This window comes from Scyliorhinus canicula, chromosome 19 (genome assembly GCF_902713615.1).
Source record: "Scyliorhinus canicula chromosome 19, sScyCan1.1, whole genome shotgun sequence".
Lineage (NCBI taxonomy): Eukaryota > Metazoa > Chordata > Chondrichthyes > Carcharhiniformes > Scyliorhinidae > Scyliorhinus > Scyliorhinus canicula.
In genome coordinates this window covers 69,437,412-69,450,876 of record NC_052164.1, presented here as the reverse complement: position 1 = coordinate 69,450,876, position 13,465 = coordinate 69,437,412, and the positions used below count along the sequence as shown (strand labels likewise).

At 44.7% G+C, this 13,465-nt stretch overlaps 1 protein-coding gene across 14 annotated transcripts in view; it reads right to left on the bottom strand.

Annotated features, from left to right (window-relative positions):
• Window positions 1-13,465, bottom strand: part of pknox2 (pbx/knotted 1 homeobox 2) — a 540,450-nt gene that overhangs the window by 92,267 nt on the left and 434,718 nt on the right. For all 14 annotated transcript variants that reach the window (XM_038779091.1, XM_038779084.1, XM_038779087.1 and 11 more), the window contains 2 exons: window positions 10,375-10,489; window positions 2,919-3,016 (listed from right to left, as the gene is read on the bottom strand). In XM_038779091.1, coding sequence (XP_038635019.1) covers window positions 2,919-3,016; window positions 10,375-10,489 — 213 coding nt within the window. The remainder of the gene's footprint in view (window positions 1-2,918; window positions 3,017-10,374; window positions 10,490-13,465) is intronic.

Genomic DNA, 13,465 nt, shown 5'->3' with positions numbered 1-13,465 from the left:
TTAATGCATGGAGGCAGGGGGCATAACTGAGGTATTAATACACTTTGCATGTCTTTACCGAGGAAGAAGATACAGCACAGGTCATAGGCCAGAATCCCTCCCCCCACCCTGCAACACAAACAGTGCGTTCTGAGGTGACGGGGGTGGGGGGTGAAATTGCACGGGCATGATTTCCTCACAATTCCAGACCATCCCGACTTGCTTGTGATTTCACACTGGGGTGAGCAGTGGCTCAAAAGGAAAGCCCGCCCTTGCCCTAATTAATGGCCACTTGAGACTTTTCCAGTCCAGCCTTAGTTCGGTGGGCAGATAGCAGTTCAGGGGTGGGTAAAGGCCAGATTTTTTTGTGTTCTCAGGCGAAGGGAAGGGTGAAAGGGGGATGGGGGGGTGTTGACAGGGTGGCACTGCCAGAATGCACCTTGTGACTGGGGGCACCATCCCCTGAAGGCCTGGTAACCTCCGGGTCCACCTTCCCACCCCAAGCCTGTTTCTTCGGACCCAGGCTGCCCCCTTGCAACTTTCTTCACCCTCCCCCCATCGTCCCAAATGTTCCCTACGCTTTTTGCCTTGGGTCCGCCACGACTTACCTGTCCTCAGAGTCCCAGGACTTAGTGCCAGGAATTTCAGGAAGTTCCCTGCAGTGCCTCTTCAGACCACCAGTGCGATGTCTGGATGGGCTGGAAAGCTGCTGGCCAATCCGACTGACTGGTGGAGTCGGTGAGCATCAGTTATCCTTACACTTCAGGCCATGGTGAGAGATTAGGGGCTGGATTATCCGTTTCAAGGAATATGTCCCCACGCTGTCTTGAACACTGTGGCCTTTCACCCCAGAAAAACTGGTGTCAAAAGGCCACATATTCACACCCCTGCAAAGGGTGAGCAGTGATCTGTCATGAATCTCACAGCTCCAGCTACAAATACGGACCCCGCACTTCCGCCACGCATGCACACGGCGGCGGCCTTCAGCAGCCGTGCCGCGCTCCATGGTGGACTCAAGAGCGCCCAACCCGGACTGCCCGCTAAAAAATATCCCGGTCCTGTATGAGGCCCCTTGCTGCCCTCCAATCGGCCCGTCCCCGACTAAGTCCACAGCCCCTCGTGAGTTTCCCAAACAGGAGGGACTATATTAGATCCACGCGTTGGAACTTCAGCCGGTCGGGGGCGGAGAATAGCAGGGCGGGCCTCTGGCAATGGCCGTAGGTGGAGGATATGCGGCACGGCGTACGCTTTTCGGGGGCCAGGGAATCGAGGAACCGGCGCCGGTCCCGATTCCATGCATAGAGCTGGATTCTCCACCCCAGCGCCAGATGCGATTTTGGCATCGGGGTGCAAAGAATCCAGCCCTAGGTATTTCAGACATTTGAAGGATTTAAAATTGATAAGGAGGTGGTAATGGATAGGCTACCTGTACTTAAAGATGAAAAGACACCAGGAGGATGAGAACTATCCAATAGCATCATGGAACGCGAGAGTGGAAATTGCAGAGCACTGGCCATGATTTTCTAATTTTCCTTAGACTCATGACCTGGACCAAGAGGTAGAAGGAACAAGAACCAGCTGGCACAAATTTAAGGTACTTGGCAAAAGGAGCAATAGTAACATGAGGAAAAATATATTCATACAGAACGTGCTTAGAATCAGGAAGCATTGCCTTAAAGGACATTGGTAGCAGGTTCAACCTAGGCATTCAGGACGAAATTGGATTATCTAAAAATCATGAACGTGCAGAGTTACAGAGAGCAGGTGGGAAAGTGGCTCTAGGTGAATTACTCCTTCAAAGAACTAACATAGATATGATGGGCTGAATGGCCTTATTCTGTGTTGTAGCCATTCTACGATAAGGATTCTCTCACTGGGATTCAGTTAATATACCACCACGGAGAAGTTCCTTCCCAAATCACTCACCACCCCGACTTGGAAACATTTATTTTGAAATGTATTTTATTACAAACATGTATCAAAACAGGTTACAACAAATAAACACCCCGGGAAACATACTTCCCAGCAATCACATCACCGCCCCACCCATGACGAACAGCTCCTCAAACATTGGTCACAAATATCCCCCACCTTTTCTCAAACCCCTCTGTAGAGCCCCTTAACTCATACTTTATCTTCCCCAACCGCAGGAAGTCGTGCAGGTCACCCAACCAAGTCGCTACCCCCGGTGGCGATGCCAACCGCCATTCCAGTAATATTCACCACCATGCAATCAGAGAGGCGACGGCCGCACCTTCCTCGTCTCCATGAGCTCCGGCTTCTCTGAAACCCCAAATGTCGCCACCAAAGGGTCCGGGTTCACCTCCTCCCACACTATCCTGGCCAGGACCGTGAACACTCCCGCCCAGAAACTCCTGACTCGGAAACATATCGCCGTTCCTTCACTGTCGCTGGATCAAAACCCTGAAACTCCCTCCCTAACAGCACTGTGGGTGTACCTACAACTTAGGGACTGCAGCAGTTCAAGAAGGTAGCTCACCACTGCTTTCTGAAGGGCAATTAGGGATGAGCAATAAATGCTGGCCTAGCCAGTGACACTCACATTCCACAAATTAATTTTTTTAATTATCCTGCGTCCATGGTTCTCTCACTGGGGTCCAGTCATTAAGTATCCTGTGTTAATGATCATGTCTGCCATTAGGCCGAATCTCAAGTTCAGCAATTGTTCTACATGAGGTGGGACCACATGGGTGCACTTCTAATTAGATCATAAGTGAGGTACTGGGAAAAATGTCGGTGAACCCCAGGTAACACCTGTCCAGTTCATCCAATTGAGGGGGTTCTTGGCCTCCGGTGCTAACTCAATCTCAAGAAGCTTCAAACTTTAGATTTAAGTTAACAATTCTACTGCTTGCATCTTGACCGCCTCAAAAAGCCAATACACAATAAACTGTATAGAAACTGTCCACATCTCTCACCTGTGTGTTCTGGATTTGTATTGTACCCTGAGGAATGGCCTGGGTCACCACTTGACCCTGAGAGGTTACCATAGTTACCGGCTGGTAAATTGTTCCACCTGTTAAGTCATATAGCACAAAAGACAATGTGAGTATATTTGCAGTTTCCTTTTCAGAACCTCTTTGCTCTGCACTTAACATGCATTCAAACCGTGAAGGCATTTTATTCCAGTGGCAACTGGTGCTAAATAGCATGGAGAGGACAACCACAAATAACACACAATTGGAAAAGCAGTCAAAAATGTATAGGAAACTCAAGAAATAAAATATAGGAAACATGAATAAAATGATATGGACAATGCAGGCAAAATCATCTAGTTGAAGCAAATTGAACAATACAATTAGAGCAGTTAAAATATTAGAAGGACAAATTACAGTTAACGATCATCTATTTTTCAGTTCTTGGAATTGATTAGTTAGGAATCCCAGGATGGCAGCATCCCTAACTCTTTATACCTTGCCAGAGGTTCATCATCAGTACAGCAATTAGCCAAACAGCTCCAACACGCTCACGTTCCTTGACAATGCTGCTCAAAGTCGGCAGCTTGGAAGTGTGGAGACCCATGTCTGTCCTTGCCCTTTCAACGCAGACTCCCCTCCTCTTGTTACGTCAGATCAGGCTCCGAGCATTATTATCATCAGCTCGCTGCTGATCACTTTTGCCACAGGGCAATTATTTAGCAACTTGCCAAAGTGCCGAATGGTCATCTCAGATTTAATACAGCTAGGTTGAAACTTGCAACAGAGATACAATTGAAAGACAAAGAGCCTGCTCCACTTCTGCACAAGTATGTTTATTAAATAGCCTGTGCAGGCAACTGACAACACATAAGGAAGCAAAAACTTTCTTGATTTTCCCTCAAAACAAACATAAAATTTAAAATAAAATTGAAATGGATCAATTCCACAACCTTGATAAGCTCGGTACAGAGCTGTCACAATGTGTATTTAGTACTGTTATACCAATAAGTTATATTAAAACAATCAATAACCCACTCTTAAAGGGGTGCTATAAATTTTACATTTGCCATTTTCCCAAGGTTTTTCACAAATGGATGGATGGAAACATACACTGAACCAGGGACAGAAGGTAAAGAAATGGGCATAGTAGCTTAGTAGTTGACGTCACAGGACTAAAAACCAAGAGTTCAGAAGTACAAATCATATCCTGGCAAGTTATGAAAGTGAATTGAAAAGATTGATATGTATACAATATAACTATTACCAGGAAGGTGCCATTTACCATGAAAACCCAACTGATTTACTAACATCCTTTCGCAACCTCGTCTGCTCCCCATGTGAAGGGGCACAACAGCGCCTATACTTTCTCAGGAAACTAAGGAAATTTGGCATGTCCAACATTGACTCTTACCAACTTTTACAGATGCACCATAGAAAGCATCCTATCTGGCTGCATCACAGCCTGGTATGGCAACTGCTCGGCCCAAAACCATAAGAAACAACACAGGATAAAAGCAAATTACTGCGGATGCTGGAATCTAAAACGAAAGGGAAAATGACAAAGAAAAAGCTTTGACAAAGAGTCATTGGACTCGAAACGTTAGCTCTTTTCTCTCCCTACAGATGCTGCCAGACTTTTTCCCTTTCGAGTCGTGAACACAGCCCAGTCCATCACGTGAACCCTCCTCCCATCTACTGACTCGGTCTACACCTCCCGTTGCCTTGGTAAAGCGGGTAGCATAATCAAAGAGCCATCCCACCTGGGTTATTCTCTCTTCCAACCTCTTCCATCGGGCAGGAGATACAAAAGTCTGAGAATACGGACTAACAAATTCAAAAACAGCATCTTCCCCGCTGTTAGCAGAGTCATGAATGAAACTCTTATGGACTAACTCATCTCTCCACACATCTTCTCGACTGAGTAGCACTACACTCCGTATGCTTCACCCGATGTCTGTACCTATGTATTTACATTGTGTATCTATTGTATGTCCTATGATTTTTTTCATGTATGGAACGATCTGTCTGGACTGTATGCAGAACAATACTTTACACGGTATCTCAGTACACGTGACAATAAACCCAAATCCAAATCCCTAATAGCAGTGCTCAAAATAATCTCGCCTGCAACCCAAGGGTTCTATTTGAGAAAGAAAAAATGCCTAGTTTAAGTTTCTCAAGAGCTGCTTTTTGACTCTCGGGGCTCTTTTTATATTTTCGCTTTTTGACTCTCGGGGCTCTTTTTATATTTTCACTAACGGTTTTCTTAGGATCCTGCAGTCACGCATTCTTGTTGCATTTCTTTTCAGGGTTTCCCTCTTTGGATGGATAAGATAGCACAAATACCAAATGGAAAGACTCAAAGTCTTTTATTTCATTTATAAAGAAAAAATTGTGCAACCTGTTTGTACAATACTGGATAGAAAGACGGTCAACAAGTGACCTTACTGGTATTGGTCTGAAGATGGCTTCTTCTGGCAAGTCACCGAGTTCCTAAAGACGGTTCGGTGACATTCCCTGGAATGTTATGTATGAGGTTAAAATGCCATTAATCTCGCTGGTGAAGTCGTGGTCTCAGCTTTGTTGACAAGTTCTATTCGATGTACAGACAGCAGATTCCAATTAGTCACGCCATTACAGCTGCCAGCTTTGTTAAGAACCCATCTCTCTGGCCAAAGTTGACGCAAGCCTCACCTGCGCTAAAGTTTCTTTTGTTCTTCTTTCATTCGAGCATGCCCTCCATGCAGTCCAGGGTCACATTGGCCTTTCCAAACTCGATGCCTTTGATTCCCCAAAATCCTCATGTCGGATATCATCATCTAGGTATTTGATATGCACCAACTTATTCTCTTTGTCAGTGCTGTCACACAAGAGTGCTTATATAACTTGCAGATTGCACAAGAGAGTTTCAGCCCTGACAAACATCCTCAGCCAAGAAGCGAGTGCAGGTATACTTGCATTGAGTTCTCATACATTCCAAAGTTAGTTCCTTGGGATTTGTGATGACAATATGGGTGTGACGGGAAGGTTTGCTATTTTCCAGATATCCTCTGATTACGGTCAAACAGCAGTTGAAGCATGCAAGGCCTGGCTCCTGGAACTGGACAATGGAAGAAAAGCATTGGAAGAGGGCAGTGCAGTATGGTTAACATTATGGCAATTTTAAAAATTCATTTACAGGATGTATGTGTCATTGGCTAGGCCAGCATTTATTGGCCACCCTTAACTTCCCTTGAGAAAGTGGTGGTGAGTTCCCTTCTTGATTATGTTACCCACTTTCCCTAGGCAGCGAGAGTTGTAGATGAAGTCAATAGATGAGAGGCAGGTTCGTGTGATGGACTGGGCTGTGTTCATGACTCTCTGAAGTTTCTTGCGGTTGGTAACACTTCTGCTATGTGTGTCGGTGGTAGAGAAAATAAATATTTGTGGATGGGGTGCCAATTAAGCGGGTTGCTTTGCCCTGGATGATGTTAAGCTTCTTGAGTGTTGTTGGAGTTGCACTCATCTAGGCATGTGGAGCGTATTCCATCACACTCCTGACTTGTGCCTTGTAGATATGGACAGTCTTTGGGGAGTCACGTGGTGAGTTACTCACCATGGATTTTTAGCTTCTGACCTGCTCTTGTAGCCTCAGTATTTATATGGCTGTTGATAGGATATTGATAGTGGGGGATTCAGTGATGGCAATGCCATTAAATGTCAAGGGGCAATGGTTAGATTCTCCCCTGTTGGAGATAGTCATGGGCTGCCACATGTGTGGCATGAATGTTACTTGCCACTTTTCAGTCCAAGCCTGGATACTGTTCAGGTACTGTTGTATTTGGACATGGTCGGCTTCAGGTGTCTGACAAGTCCTGAATGGTGTTGAACATTATGCAGACATCAACGAATATCTCCACTTCTGATCTTATGATTGAAGGAAGGTCATTGATGGAGAAGCTGAAGATTGTTGGTTCTAGGACACTATGAAAAGGAATCCTGCAGTGATGTCCTGAAACTGAGATGATTGACCTCAAATCACCACAACCATCTTCCTTTAAGTCAGGTATGATTCCAATCAGCAGAGGGTTTCCCCCCGACTCCCACTGAATCCAGTCATGCGAGGGGTCCTTGATGCCGTACTTGGTCAAATGCTGCCTTGATGTCAAGGGCAGTCGTTCTCATCTCTGGAATTCAGCTCTTTTGTTCATGTTTGACCAAAGGCTGTAATGAGGACAGGAGCCGAGTGGCCTTGGCGGAACCCAAGCTGGCCATCATTGGGCAGGTTATTGCTAAATTAGTGCCATTTGATAGCACTGTTGCTGACCCCTTCTATCACTTTACTGATGGTCGAGAGCAGACTGATAGTGCAGTAATTAGCCAGGTTGAACCTGTCCTGCTTTTTGTGTATGCAACTTAAATGGGCAATTTTCCACATTGCAGTGTATATGCCAGTGTTATAGCTGTACTGGAACAGGTGGCTGGGGTGCGGAAGGTTCTGCAACACATGTCTTCAGTTGTATAGCCAAAATATTGTCAGGGCCTATAGCCTTTGCAGTGTCCAATGCCTTCAGCCAATTCTTTATATCATATGGGCAGATTCAAATTGGCTGAAGGCTGGCATCTGTGATTCTGGAAACTTCAGGAGGAGACATAGATGGACCATCCATTCGGCACTTCTAGCTGAAGATTGTTGCGAATGCCTCAGCCTTATCTTTTGCACGGACGTGCTGGGTTCCCCTATTAATGAGGATGGGGTTATTTGTGGAGCCTCCCCCTCTTCCAGAGAGTTCTTTAATTGCCCATCACCATTCACGACAGGATGTGGCAGGACTGCAGAGCTTAGATCTGATCCGATGTTTGAGAAATTGATTGGATCTGTTTATTACTTGCTGCTCATGCTGTTTGGCATATAAATAGTGGTGTGTTGTAACTTCACCAGGTTGACGCCTCATTTTTGGGTATGCCTGGTGTTGCAGATGGCGTGCCCTCCTATATCCTTCAGTGGTGGTAATGGGAGAGTGGGGGATGTGCTTGACCATGAGGTTGAATACAATTCTGTTGCTGCTGATGGACCACAGCAACTCATGGATGCCCACCGAGTTGCTAGATCTGTGCAAAATCTATCCCATTTAGCACGGTGGTAATGCCAGACAACAAGGAGGGTAGCCTCAACGTGAAGACGTGTCTTTGTAGTCACTCCTACCCGATACCGTCATGGCCAGATTCATCTGCGGATGAGGTCAAATACGTTTCCCCCTCACCACCTGCCGCAGAGCCTGTTTTGCAGCTCTGTCCTTTCGGACTTGGCCAACTCGGTCTGCAGTGGTACTACCAAGCCATTCTTAGTGATGGAAATTGTAGTCATTAGACTTTGACTTTCAGATTTTTATTGAATTTAAATTCCAACATTTTCTGTGCGGTCCCCAGAGCATTACCCTGGGTTTCTGGATTACTACTCCAGTGACAATACCACTATGACACCGCCTCGTCTTAATGACAAGAGGACTGGGAAGGATAATGCACCCTATCCAAAGATATAATGCAGTCCATGAAATTCAACGTGTCCCAAGTCTTCACTCCCAAAATGTCATCCTATTTCCAGTTCTGTCAAGGTGTAACAAAGAGTCATCCAGGCTCGAAACGTCAACTCACGTCTCTCTCCAGAGATTTTCCAGCATTTTATGTTTGTGTTTCCGATTTCAGCATCCGTAGTAATTTGTTGTTATCCTATCCAAGTTGCGCTTCTGAATCACTCCTATCCTTGTTGACCTTCATTGACCCTCCATTCTAATAATCACAATTAACAAGAAACTTCCACCTACAACTGGAAATTCCTTCATCTCTCAAGTTTGCACTCATTACACGTGCCAGCAGTTCAATCAAAAGGCGAACAATTCTGAAAGAACTACATTCCAGCATAATTTTTCTGGGGGGGGGCGAGATTCGTCAAGCGTAAGGGTCATGGTCTCAGAATACGGGATAGGCCACTTAGGAGTGAGAAGAGGAGAAAACTCTTCACTCAGAGGGTGGTGAACCTGTGGGATTCTCTACCACAGAGACCGTGGAGGCCAAATCGCTGAAAATATTTACGAAATAGATCATTTCCTGACACTAAAGGCAACATATGGTATGAGGAGCGAGCAGGAGGCGTTGAATTGGAGGATCAACCATAAACATATTGAATGGGCCAAATGTCCTACTCCTGCTCCTACTTTCTATGTTTCTCTGGGCTATCAAATTTCAATCACATTTCCTCTAAGTTTGTGTTTTGGCAGAGTAAATGGAGCATCATTACACCTCAGGAAGCAGTGCATTCCATCTTCTGGGTGGAAAAGAAAATTGGACACCTTTGATTCTGATACCAATAACTCTTGGGGGTAAAGTCCTGCCCGCCGCAGGAATCATCGTCCTTGGGCGGGAATTTCTGGTCTCGGGGCGCACAAGATCAGAAAATCCTATCCTTGCATTATTTCCTCATAACTAAGAGCTTCCCTGGCATCCACTATAATGCCTTGATATCTTCACCATGTGCAAAGCCCAAAACTGGACACTATTAACTCAGTATATTTGATGAATACATTGCTGAATTTTTAAGTATTGGGTAGGCTGTCTGTATTCAAAGTTGATTGGACTGGATGAGATGCCTCAAAGGACACGGAGTGGAAATGAGAGCCGAAACTGTGCTACATTAATTCCATTAATTTGTGCCAATAACCACAGTAGAATAACCACAGGCCTTGAAGAGATCGCTGGAGGCCAATCACAGGAAAGGAAACAACATGCTGATCTTTTTTTGATGGCGCCAAGAGGGACTATTATAATGCCAGATTTCAAGAATTCCAAGTGAAGTGGAATGGTCTTCTCCTCTTTGAAGCTTTAATTGTTTAAGATTTGAGAAGATTAATCCACATCTGTTGAATGGAATTGGTCTTGGACAGGGCAGTAATAGGTGCTACAATTGATCAAAATATTCTAGGGCTTTAGAAAAGTGGAGAAAACATCTATTGAGTGAATGATGAGTTTGGAAGTTTCTAATATTAAGGCTCAGATCTCGGCCAGATAGCCCCATCCCATTCTCAACCTTAAGGAATTGGCAAAAACAAACAAGTCATCTCTGATGCTCAATCTCCCAATTATTGTGGAAGTATTTTTTTTTTAAATTTAGAGTACCCAATTAATTTTTTACAATTAAGGGTCAATTTAGCGTGGCCAATCCACCTATCCTGCACATCTTTGAGTTGTGGGGGTGAAACCTACGCAAACACGGGGAGAATGTGTAAACTCCACACGGACAGTGACCCAGAGCCGGATCGAACCTGGGACCTCGGCACCATGAGGCAACAGGGCTAACCCACCGTGCTGCCCTTTATTATGGAAGTATTGAAGAAAGAATGCTGATGAACATGGGGCAGAGGAGAAAGGGGAAAAACCTAATACTGACCAGCCCTTCAATCTTTACATCTAACATCTTTACCTGTTACTACTTGTGTCGCCATGGCAGCATTCCCTTGCTGTAGTGCGGATGTTGGTACCACTATCCCCTGGGAGTTGACAGCGTTATTTATCGTCGTCAGAGCGTCTGGAGAGCTCTGCAGAAAAAAAAAAGAATAAACAAGGCATGAGGGTGGTTTGTACAATCAACATCCCAGAGAAATTCCTGTTTTTACCATACGGGACCACCATACCTGCCCACTTAAGAAAACATACCCAGGACTTCTGCCGTAAACCACATATCTCCAATTATTGATGATTATCAGTGAAGCAGTCTAAAAGATTATCCTCTAAGTTTTAAATGTTGTGCTGCAACTTTGGGTCTGATTTTTCCTGTGCACTTCATTGCAGTTCCTGTGTGCACTGTGCTCTAATGCTCAATAGGTTATTTGGGTCAGGTCAGTCCTACCTGACAACTTCAGGTTAAAAAGGATTGCATGGGTTGGGTTGGAGAAGTCAGTTTGCGAATAATTGATCACTGTCATTGTCCACACCAGTGTAATGGAGAAAATGTTGATTTGTCTACCATTCTCAAGTCTCCAGATGGGGTGCGAGAGTGCATGGATTGAAGAGAATGGTCTATGACAAGCTCGTCATGAATCTAACCTGGAGCCTGGGAAAAACAAGTGGCTCAATTATGCTATTGAAATTAACTCCACGTTCCTTTGGAGAGGCTGGACTTCCATGCCTGAATTCAGGCAAGTTAACAGAAAGGACGATTCACAATGTTCATACCCTCAAGACAGCCCAAAGGCACTTCAGAGCCAATGAAGCATCTTTGAAGCCTTATTGTAAGGTAGCAGGCACAGCAGCCTGTTTAAGGAGAGCAATGTCTCATGGACTACAATAAGATTAAGATCACGTCAGCTGTTTTAGTGATATTGGATGTAGGATAAGTGCTGCCTAGGACTTCAGGTTTACTGAAAGATGTAGGATGAACCCCCTTGCTCTTCTTTGAATAGTGCCGTTTGATTTTTTTTTGACATCTACCTGTGGGGGACAGATTGGGCCTCAGTTTAGCATTTTATCCAATAGACAGCAGTTCTGCTGGCACTAAACATTCCTTCAGTACTGCAGCGTCAGCCTAGATTTTGTCCAGGCGTGGGACACCAATCCACAACATTCAGACTCAGAGTTCAGAGTGCCATTACAGAGCCAGGGATGACAATTAAGGTTGAAATGGTGGCATCTTGGGGATTGCGTGCGGCTGCTAGAATGTATCTGGGGCAATGCACAATCCCATCCAAGCTCTCTGAAACACCAACCTGTATTAGTTCCATCAGGCATGAGGAGAAGGTTTAAATTAAGGTTTTTTTCTGAGAAAGTTGTTGTTTCTCCTCAGGTCCTCCGACTGCCACATCATTCTTACTTTGGACAAATATCAGTGTTCCTTTAAACTTGGCTCAGAATCCTGGAATTCCCTACCCAGTACCATCGGCGCAGGATGTTATGGCTACATGTCGTGGCTTATAAAAACTGAGTTGCGAATTTAAATTTATATAAACCCGAACAAAACCACAGGTGTCTGTGTGCAAGTTTAGGGCTCCGCACTGTAGGAAGGTTATTGAATCAGAGAGGAAACAGCCCAGATTCACTAAGGTGCTGCCTGGTATGAAGAAATACAAGTAAAAACAAGACTTCAGAAAGCTGATTTTGTTAGAATTTGATGGGGGTATTTAAATGAAGGAACAAAGTAGATAGAAACAGCCTGTTGCTGGTGGTTGAAGGGTGAGAGCGAGAGAAATAGATAACAGATGAAATGCACGATAGATAACAGGAGAATGTTCATTCTTATTTTAAAGAGACTGGAGTAAAGTTTAAAAACAGGTTAGATGAATGGTTGAAGAAAGGAGCAATAAAGGAATATGGCAACAGGCAGGACTCATTTAATAACGGTTATGGTGACGAATGTGGAAAATAAACATCGACAACGGAGTTTCCTGTTCAATGCAGCAGCCCCCCGCCCCAAACACGGACGGCTGGGAAATCTGTGGCGGAGGTTCGCTGTCAGCAGGCCTGGAAGTTACCGCCTGTAGGAGCAGCCAGAAAATTTCAGCCACAATCCACAGATTCATCGAGCTGACTAGCTCTTGTCATTTTTGGCAATTTCTATGCAATTCAGGGGTCACATCTACTACATTGACAAAAAGGTCATTGACTTGAAAGTTTAACTCTGTTTCTTTCTCTACAGATGCTGCCAGAGCAGCGGGATATTTCCAGAATGTTCTGCCTTTATTTCTAATTGACAGGATCCGCAAAAAGGTTGCTCTGGTGCACCCATCACCCTGTTCTTGGGGCACTTGTCAAAAGCACTGCCTTCCTAGTATCAACCCTACCCCACAGCCAAACAATGGAAAAAGGCAGCTGAGTAGCACTTGTTAATCACAGAAAATGCCATATACCCAGCAGTGCATATCATACTTGTACGGTAACTTCCAATCTGCAGCAAAGGTCATGAGCTTACTATAAAACAATTAATGGCATTGGAATCTTTGAGCTGATGTAGAAGAAGTGGTCTCCAGAGAGAGATTACAGCAGGAAGATTAAATATTACATGGTGATCAGAAATTCATTTCTCAATTTCAAATTAAATTGGACTACATCTCGGCCTACTTATGAAATTGGAAGTACTGCACATTCTATTTTTGCTGTACTTAGTTAGTTAGTGCCAGCCTGGTGCACAGTCCTGCAATCATTCAACATCAAGAATGATTGAAAGCGCAGGCTTGGGCAATGTTGCAGCTAGGGTGAATCTGCTTATTTGGAGCTCTGTACACTAGCTACCTAACTTCAAACCACTCCCTGGTAATTGACTGAATTTGAACCAGACTCTCTGTGACTTGTTTTCCCAAGATGAGTTCATAATCCTCTAGCCACATCACTAAAACCCCCTATTTTCCCCTATAGAACATTGTCCTTTCCACCTCTGCCCAGCTCATTTGCAGCAAAATTCTCATCCATACCTTTGGCATCTCTAAACTTGAATATTCAAACCCACTCCTGGCCAGCCACCCACTTTCCATCCTTCACAAGAGGTCAACAAAACCTCTTGCTGCCAGTCTCCTTACGCATAC